At 38.9% G+C, this 9,556-nt stretch overlaps 5 protein-coding genes across 7 annotated transcripts in view; 1 reads left to right on the top strand and 4 right to left on the bottom strand.

Moving 5' to 3' along the window:
- LOC104734325 (putative lipid-transfer protein DIR1) lies at positions 10-3,278 on the bottom strand. Of its 2 annotated transcripts, none has more exons than XM_010453896.2 (2): positions 2,415-3,278; positions 10-127 (listed from the first exon to the last, which is right to left on the bottom strand). In XM_010453896.2, exon 1 carries the CDS (start codon positions 3,246-3,248, stop codon positions 2,928-2,930), a length of 321 nt encoding a protein of 106 aa, XP_010452198.1. In that variant the 5' UTR covers positions 3,249-3,278; the 3' UTR covers positions 10-127; positions 2,415-2,927. The 2 variants fall into 2 exon arrangements, with proteins under 2 accessions (XP_010452198.1, XP_010452261.1); XM_010453959.2 differs by lacking the exon at positions 10-127 and adding an exon at positions 233-699.
- On the bottom strand, positions 395-1,318 carry LOC104703759 (glutathione S-transferase T3-like). Its single transcript, XM_010419836.1, has one exon. It carries the CDS (start codon positions 1,316-1,318, stop codon positions 395-397), a length of 924 nt encoding a protein of 307 aa, XP_010418138.1.
- LOC104734449 lies at positions 3,833-5,431 on the bottom strand. The gene is made up of 2 exons (XM_010454063.2): positions 4,636-5,431; positions 3,833-4,357 (listed from the first exon to the last, which is right to left on the bottom strand). Exons 1-2 carry the CDS (start codon positions 5,086-5,088, stop codon positions 4,295-4,297), a joined length of 516 nt encoding a protein of 171 aa, XP_010452365.1. The 5' UTR covers positions 5,089-5,431; the 3' UTR covers positions 3,833-4,294.
- LOC104734524 lies at positions 6,335-7,920 on the bottom strand. Its single transcript, XM_010454157.2, has 2 exons — positions 7,278-7,920; positions 6,335-6,753 (listed from the first exon to the last, which is right to left on the bottom strand). The coding sequence occupies exons 1-2, from the start codon at positions 7,725-7,727 to the stop codon at positions 6,691-6,693; spliced, it is 513 nt and encodes a 170-aa protein (XP_010452459.1). The 5' UTR covers positions 7,728-7,920; the 3' UTR covers positions 6,335-6,690.
- Positions 8,697-9,556, top strand: part of LOC104734618 (2Fe-2S ferredoxin-like) — a 3,078-nt gene continuing 2,218 nt past the window's right edge. Inside the window, exon 1 of one of the 2 annotated variants that reach the window (XM_019244948.1) lies at positions 8,697-8,975. In XM_019244948.1, the coding sequence (XP_019100493.1) occupies positions 8,751-8,975 (225 nt within the window). In that variant the 5' untranslated portion in view covers positions 8,697-8,750. Of the gene's footprint in view, positions 9,474-9,556 lie in introns of those variants that run through there. The other variant, XM_010454267.2, reaches the window with a different exon arrangement.

The following is a 9,556-nucleotide window of genomic DNA, read 5'->3' on the forward strand; positions in this document are numbered from 1 at the left end:
ACTCTGCTTCATCCATACGAATCAATGCATCTAGCTCTCTATCCGCAGTGTCCTCTGAGTACTTATCAGCCAGATCAGATGAAGAAGGCTGGGAATAGCTATAGTCGTGGCCCATGTCTTACGTAACCTGAAGATAAACAAGAAGAAGCAGATTAGACTTAGTACAACAATACACAATCTGATTAAGTTAGTTTATACAATAGCCGAGTTACTAGAAATTACAATAGCCGAGTACTAAAATAGACTTATATTAATTTAGATTGAAACAAGAAATACACAACTGAGCAAGAAATACTTAAACAGGAAATACAAATCAAACAACCAGGGAATACAAATCAAATACATAAGCCGAGTACTAAGCAAGAAAAACAAACAACAAACACATTCTATAATATCAGAAATACTGGGACACTATCTTGTTCATGATGATTTCTTCACTCGCACTCAAGGGTTCTTTTTTGGCTAGGAGAGTGTCTAGGATGGCCAGCTTCTGTAGTTTCTCCTTTTCAGCTAATTCCTCTTTCTTGACATCCCACATGCTCTTATACTCAGCAAGAGTCTTCACGTTTGTGGACTGAGCATTGTTCCTCTTCGCCTTGGCAGCCTTGATCCCTTCTGGCCTCTTCTCAGACTCCTCAACACTGCAGCTTGATGACTGCGAACCTTCACCAGCTTGTTTCCTCTTTGTTGCAGGCTGAGCTGGGGTCGTGTTAATAGTGTTAAGGGATAGAAATTTCTGCTCAAACCTTAAACGAAACCAACAATGTTCAAGGTTGAATCTCTTGTTATGGGCAGCGAAGTAGATATCATGTGCATTCTTCATGATATCATTTTCAGAATGACCAGAGCTGTTCTGTCTCTCCGCAGCTGCGAATGCGGCACAGAACTTGTTAGTATGGTCATTTATCTTGTGCCAACGCTGCTTGCAATGTGTCACCAGCATCTGTTCCCCACCGTTTCTAGCGTGAGGAGTGTCACAATAGTATTTTTGAATCCTGCTCCAGAAGCTTCCTCCCTTTTGTTGATTTGCAACGATGGGATCTTTTGAAGTGTTGAGCCATGCGGAGATCAAGACTTCATCATCAGCAGGTGTCCATGTCTTTCTCTCCTTGCGCTCTTTTGGTGTTTCTTGCGAGCTGTGAGGAGAAGGTTGGGAGCTGTGAGGAGAAGGTTGGGAGCTGTGAGGAGAAGGTTGTGAGCTCTGTCCAGAAGGTGGATAACTTTCCCAATGAAAGTTATCATTTAAACCACCTTCTTCTTGACTGTTAAGCAAGTTGAAGTAAGAAGAAGACTGAAAGAAGGGATTATTAGAATCCATAGGAAGAAACGGATAAGGAAGAGAAGGAATGCGAGGAGAAGAGAAGATAAGAGCAGAGAAGAGAAGCGGGTATAGAAGATGATCAATGCGAAGAGAAGAGAAGAGAAAAGCAGAGATTAGAAGCGGGTATAGAAGAGAAGGAATGCGAAGATAAGAGATGCGAGTATAGAAGAGAAGTGAATATCATTTACAAGTGAGAAAGGGAAGATAAATGAAAGAGATTTATGGTTTAAAACCTTACTTGCAATAACTATCAAAACTTAAAGACCAAACAACAAATGTCTAATCACAATTTATGACAAGTACACATTACAACTACCAAATTAAACAAGAAACTATGAACAAACAACACTAAAATTAAATACAACCAACTACACAACAATGCTACCAATTTATTACAAGTAAACATTACAACTACCAAATGAGAAACCTAAAAAAAAACACAACCATACGAATCAATGCGAGACATCATACGAATGACATTGTTAAAAAAATTTATCCAAAAATCATACGAATGACAATGACTATCTTAATCAACCAAAAGTTGTATCAAAATCAATGTCAAAAACATTTTACCAACCATACCAATGACACAACAATCACCAAATTGAAAACCTTGATAAAAAAAAATTTAACCTATCTCAATGTTAAAAAAATAGACCGAGACACAAAGATGATGATCCTTTAACATTTAAGAAAAAAAAACCAAAGTTTAACGATACTCAATGTTTTAAAAAAATTTTGACCAAGACACAAACATGTTTATAAGATCAACAACTACAGCAAAGGACAAACGACACAGACACAACTCGATCTTCACACAGAGACATAACGATCCATCGAACAAATGAAAAAAACAAAAAAAACACCAAAGAAACATAACCTAAATCATTTACCCTAATTCAATATCCCTAAATCAATAACCCTAATTCAATAACCCCAATTAATTAACCCTAATTGAATAACCCTAATTCAATTACCCTAATTCGCAAACCCTAATTATCTAACCCTAATTCGATAATCCCAAATCCCTAACCCTAATTCGATAATCGGCGCCAATCAAGGTTAAATCTCATGTAGTGGGAAGAAGACTAACCTTATTTAGACGGATATCATCGGGAGAGAAGCTCGAACCGCCGGACAAGCTTCGGGTGACAGGGACAGATCGCTTCGGGAGAGAAGATCGAACCGCTGGACGTCTTAGGTATTGAAGATCGGACCGGCTTCGGATGCGACAGAAGATCGGCTTCGTTAATCTGGCAAGATTTTCCGGTGAAAAGAACAGAACGTCGTGGAGGATCGAATCGCCTTCGTGGTCGCCGTCAAGAGGGAGAAGAAAGAACTCGGGATGATTTTGTCTCCCGAATACATTTTTTTTAGACCTAGCTTATTCGAGAACAAATCACACGGCTACACGTGGCGAAGAGGACGGTAAAAAAACGTCCCCAAATAAGAACCGTTTTTCAGATATTGGGCTTTTTTCATTTAAATTTAAATCCAATAAATATTGGGGACGGGCCAAATCCACGCCATTGTGGATGGTCTTATGAAAGATGTGACTTTCTAGTAAAATAGCTCCAAAAAAAATTGACAAGGAGAGACATAAAATTTAATTACATGGAGGGAAATTGGCTGAACACTTTCCAGGTAAATGGAGAGCTAGGGTCCGGTCAACGCCAACGATGGGTGGTCCCTTGGCAAGGACACATAGGCAAGGTTGACCAAGTGTCTTGATGGCAGCGCAACATAGCTCGTTCGGACGCAATGTGCTAAACGGAGCCACTGATGGTCTACAAGGCACTAGCTGAATCAAAGCCGACAAAAATGTTCGACCACATGGGTGTCCCAGAGTCTCTCTCACCAGACCTGATTGGACAAAAACCATAAGTAGCATCACTGTAAAAACCTGAAACCTTTTCATTACAATCATCTCTTTTTAGTTTTGACAATATGTCTTAAAAAGGCGAGGCTCATAAATCATATACAACTTGTACATATATATAATAGTAGTATAAGAGAGCGTAAAGGAGAATGATCGCATGTGTAACCTAATGGAGTTGGATTAGATGGATCATGATATTTGTGGTTTGTTTGTTAGTAAACTCACATTTTCTATGCGATTAGTTAAAAAAAAATTACTTTCATATTCATAACAAGTAAGTATTTGACGTCTTGTCTCACTTTTCACATTTTCCTTTTTAAACAGAAGAAAGACAAAATGTCAAAGTCTAAAACTTTTAATTAATATACGCTTGTCAATCTTATAGTAGAAAATGTCAAATTCTGATGAGAATATTGTAATGAAAAGTTGATACTATTCTATGCAATTAGTCTCACTTTTCAGTTTTCACTTATCTCATACGTATTAGAGTTTAATATGTTTATTGTTAAATTCAATTTTCCTAGAATTTGAGTTATACATTAAAAAAAAAAAAAAAAACGTATAACCTATTAATTTTTATGCTTGAAGAATTTTCAAAATTCTACGAAACAAATGATACACTCTGGCTAGTATATGCACATCCAAGTTATTTTTATATGACATTTATTCGGCTAAATACAGGATAATGTTTTATTTATATCTGTGCTTACATGACAAAGAACAAATGACAAAACTCAAAATAAAATAAAAAATAATACAATAATAAACATTCATCACCTCAATATTATCATCACTTGAACCAAATCTGAGCCATTCAAATCAACATCTTTTTCCAAACCAACCAGAGACATTGTTGTTGTTTCCTTCTGACTTTCGGTCACAAACTCTCTCGGGTTCTGTCCTCTCGCGCAATCAGAGAAAGCAATGCAGAAACAACACTGGAATGGGAGGGAGGAAAAGAATGATGATGAGATCTGAATTTGAATCATGCCTAAGATCTGAGATCAAAAACAGTAACAAGTATCTTCAAGAATTTGATGAGATCATCTATCTTCCTCTCTGGTATTAGTATAACAACAGTTCTTAAACTCCGGCTAAACAATGTCTTTTCCAAGCGTTTGACCTATATGATACAATGGCAACATAGAAGACTGAACCTGCAAGAGTACCATTGAAAACACAGTCAGTTTCACTTTTTCATTATATCCAATGAAATCTAATCAATGCAACACTGTCAAAAAAACCATCTTTACTACTTTACTAGTCTACGAATGAGAATCTTCTCATGTGTAAACTGAATCTGTCACAATTCAAGCAATTGCAATACTTAATCCTACAGCTAAATGCCATAAACTCATATCTTACAAATCCATACAAGAAGAGACAAAAGGTGGTATCACAAATAACAAAAAAACAAAGTCTAAACATTTCATACCTTGTTATCACCACGAACAGCAAAACAATCTCTAGGTGTCTCAAACAAAGCCAAAGAGTATTGCTTGCGAACAACACCAACATCAAAGAATATGAGACCAGAGCTAGGCACGTCAACACGGATTCCTTTAACCGGAAACCACAAGAACAGCTCCTGAGCCTTGATTCCGGATAAATCCGATATTTGAGCGTAACCTATCGTACCCGAGATACTCGCGTTGTAATGCAGCTCGGTCTCGTACTTAGCCTGACATGACTGATTCAAATAAACAGAGAAGCGTCCCGTTTCGCCGTTAACGCTGAACCCTTTTACTCCTTTCGGAAATATCCCGAGAGGCAATCCGTTTGCTAGAAGGATCTCGTCTATAGACTCGTTCTCTGCGATCACGGCGGAGATCGAGAACCCGGCGGCGAGAACGAGACAAAGCAGAGCGATTTGGATAATACGAAGCATAGTGTCGGGATGGTTTCGTTTCGTCTCGTCAGATCTCGTTGCTGGCTGCTTACGAAGAAGTTGAATTAATGGGTTTTAAGCGAGGAAGAAGAAGAAGAAGAAGACGACATTTTTATGACAGCTTGAAACAGAGTGGATCAAAATTATTGAAGGCGGAATTTGGAATGAGGGGAGAGCAGTGATCCTCTGTTTCTCAGGCCATGGGTAAAGAAAAAACCAATGAATGAGTGCCACGTACCCACCAATTTTAGTTTAATGTGTGGGTGTTTTCGTTAAGCCATGTTCTGTAACACTTAAACTGAGTTATTGTAAAAAGTAGGTGGACCGGACCACATGGGATCATATAAGAGAGAGGCATGGGTTTATAATTAGAGTTGGATCGAGAGATACGCAAGTTATATAAGATGAGAGAGCCTACACGGCGCACAAGTTGAACCAAAGCCGACAAATTTGTACGACCACATGGCTGTCCCATCTGACTCGGACCAAAACCACTGTAAGAAACCTGAGATTCTTTTTTTCATTACTATTTATCTTTCTTTTTTTTTTTTCTTTTCTTTTTCGCTAGTTTTAAAAATCTTGTTAATAATTATTTGTAGGCGAATAACGAGAATGATTGCATGAGTCTGATTAGATGGATCGTGGAACTTAGGCATATTGTTTGTAGGGTCACATTTTCAATGCAATTAGTAGAATATCTGGATCCGGAAAATTTTATAAAACAGATCACTCTCGTTTATCTTTCAACATATCAAGTCATGGGTCTTAGTCAGCATGATGTCTCATCGAGACTGGAGTTAATGGTCTGGTCTCTGGTGGCTTTAGTTCCTCCATGTTATTCTTACCTGTCTGACTAGGTTCGAGACTATGTAATGTGTGTAACTATGCACTAGAAGACGAAAAGAAAAACTAAAAGAAAATCTCACAATCTTAAAAACCAAGTACCCGTCTTCTAATATTTAAGCACTTGACAAGTTTGAAAGTCTCTCCTGAGTGGGCATATTTTGGCATTACTGTTTCACTGATCTACTGAATCTTTAGGACAGCGACTTCCGAAGCCAACTGGAGACAGACTTCTACTTCAGGCCAGGTCTTTAGAATGACGACGAAAACCTATAATTGCCACAGTTGTTGATTTGACTGTAAAACTTAGAGTCATTTACCAAAAATAAAGCAGGCCAGATATCCGGCGGTGAAAGGGAAATGATTGCAAATTGCCAATTTTGAATTTTCTTATAACATTGCATTTGGCTAAATATATAAGGGATTTTATTATATCTTGTACTTTTAGACACATGACACAAAAATACAACCCAAACCAAACCATTGATCACCTCACAAGTAATCATCACTTGAACCAAATCTGGGCCATCTCTTGAGCATCTTCACAAAACCACAGGATTCTCTCCTCTGGGTTTCAGTCCCCGGCGCAATCTAAGAATGAAACACAGAAAACAAAACTGGAATGGGGAGGGAAAGAATGAAAGAAATTTGCCTAAGATTTGAGACCAAAAACAGTATCTTCAAGAATTTGATGAGAGCATCATCTATCTCTCCTTTCTCTCTGGTATTGGTATAACAACAAATTCCTCAATACTTGTGCTAAATAACGTTTCTCCCAAGATTTTGATCTACATGATACAATGGCAACATAAGAGACTTGACCTGCATAAAAAGCCATTAAGGACAACACATTAGCTCATTCTATCCATTATATAATACCCTTTCAAAAACCATTTAACAGTTTGCTTCACCGATCATAAAACTCAACCAGTTTGCAAGAATGGAGAGAAGTGACACTTAAAAAAGGAACTATATATCTTTCATATAATTCTAATGATAACTCTCAGATTCACATGTCCAACAGTTTGGCTGACCAATAAAAACTCGCAACCAAGTCAAGAATTGGAGAAAATGACTCTGGAAAAGGGAATCTCAAAAGCTTCAGATTAGGATGAATGAGATAAGCCAAACAAACTTTTTTTTTTTTTTTTATAAAAAAGGATTCTCCTTTGAAGACGATATCATTGTCTTTATTCACCCTAACACTAAACTAAACACAACTAAGCAAATCCGAATTATCTCTATGTTAATATTATCTCAATTCAAGCAATAACAGATGATTCAGTTAGAGAAAATTTAAAAACTCAATCCGCAAACAACATAAAATTCTCATGATTTCTACATACCTTGTTAACAGCAACACAATCTCTAGGTGTCTCAAACAAAGACAAAGAGTATTGCTTGCGAACGACACCAACGTCAAAGTAAATAAGACCAGAGCTCGGGACGTCGACTCGGATTCCTTTAACCGGAAACCACAAGAAGAGCTCCTGCGCCGAGATTCCCGATAAATCCGAGATTTGATACGAACAAATCGTCCCGTTGATATTGGCGTCGTAATGCAGCTCAGACTCGTATTTAGCGTCGCACGAATGATTCAAATAAACCGAGAAACGACCCGTTGCGGCGTCGTAGTTGAATTCCCTGACGCCTTTCGGGAATATCCCCTGCGGCAAACCATTCGCCTGGAGGATCTCGTATATAGACTCGTTCTCTGAGATCGCCGCAGAGATCGAGATCCCGGCGACGGCGAGAACGAGACAAAGGAGAAACGCGATTTGAACAATACGAATCATTGATCAGTCGCCTTGTCCAACGCCGAATTCAGATCTCTCTATATCTCTCGCGCAGGGCTCGTTAATAGGAAATTGAATAAATGGGTTTAAGCAAGGAGGAAGAAGAAGAAGAAGAAGAAGAAGAAGACGACATTTCTGGTGACAGCTTGAAACAGAGTGGATCGTAAATTTTTTATCAAAATTATTCAAGGCGGAATTTTGGAATGGGAGCAGTAATCTTCTGCTTCTCATTCATTACATGGAGTCAACCAATGAATGCTTGCCACGTGCCTTGTAACCACCCCTATTGCACTGGTATTTTTTATTTAAAAAAAAAATGTGGGTAGTTTTCGCTAGTTAACGCCTTGGTTCTATAATTTCTAAACGCGTTATTGGAATAAGTAGGTGGACCGGACCCATATATCACATGGGACACAGAGTGGATCTGGCCGGAGGAAGATGCGGCTATCCGAATGTAAAAATAGTAATACTCCTACTAAAATAGAGCTTTTTGTGTCTTGAATGCCTCATCAATGTTTATTTCTCAAGGCTATTGAATCATCCATCATCCTGAACGTTGGTTTCTTTCAACTCATGGATATATGTACTATGCTGACTGATGACCGAGACGGTACCATTCTTCATTAATTGGCCAATGATTAATGGCGGATATGACCGTATTGCAAATTCACGTTTCTTTTGTGATATAGTAAGTTGTTAGAGATAGATTAATTTGAATTGGTTGCACGCTATAACACTAGAAAACCATTTGGTGTTCAACCGTTGTTATAGTTATCCATAAAATGCAAAGCTTATTATCCTCCATCACGTGGCATAGTCATTGTTGACATAAGTTAAGCAATTTGAACCGGGTTCGACCGAGTGGTCCAATTTGAATTTTATTTTCCTGGGATCATTGGGCTTGTAATTATATTTGGGCTTGTTAAGAAGCCCACCTAAACACACACTTTTCCGGTTTCCCGTATCGTAATCGAAAGCTACCTTTTAACACAAAACTCTCCGACCAAAAATTGGGGAACGGCGATGGCGACGACTCTCCAGAAACTCTCCTCTCAAATCCACCGCCTCTCTCCATTCGTCAGATCCCTAACCGTCCGCACCTCCGCCACATCTGCTCCTTCTCCGTCTCTGGGATCTAAGAAAGTCTCCGACCGAATCGTCAAGCTTTCTGCGATCGATCCAGATGGTTACAAGCAAGATATCATTGGGCTCTCTGGCCAGACACTCCTTCGTGCGCTCACTCACACTGGTCTGATCGATCCGGCGTCGCATCGATTAGACGACATCGAGGCTTGCTCTGCTGAGTGCGAGGTTCAGATCGCTGAGGAATGGCTCGAGAAGCTCCCTCCGCGTTGCTACGACGAGGAGTATGTTCTGAAGCGTAGCTCTAGATCCCGTGTTTTGAACAAACACTCTCGTCTTGGTTGCCAAGTTGTGTTAACCCAGGAGCTTCAAGGTATGGTCGTCGCCGTCCCTGAAGCTAAGCCTTGGGACATCCCGTAAGTTTTTGCGCTTAAGTCTCTCATAAGTGTCGTTGGTGGTTTTGTTCTCAAATTGGGCTAATAAATTTCGCGTTGGAAATTATGGTACTCTGCAGATAACTCCATATTTGAATCTGTAATCTTTGGTTTCCTTACTTTTAAATTTTTGTAATGTGGTAAAGAACTTGCTTGTTTAAACGATCATCCCTGCTTTTAGTATGGGTTGTTGCTTTGCAAATTGAATGTTGTTGCTTTCTTGATTTCAGTTTTTGCTCTCTAAGTTGATCTTGCTCTATTGCTTCTTAACCGTTTGTTTTTAGAGAGCGAACATAGGAGAGATTAGAGACT

The sequence above is a fragment of the Camelina sativa genome, chromosome 1, assembly GCF_000633955.1.
Source record: "Camelina sativa cultivar DH55 chromosome 1, Cs, whole genome shotgun sequence".
In the NCBI taxonomy this organism is placed as follows: Eukaryota; Viridiplantae; Streptophyta; class Magnoliopsida; order Brassicales; family Brassicaceae; genus Camelina; species Camelina sativa.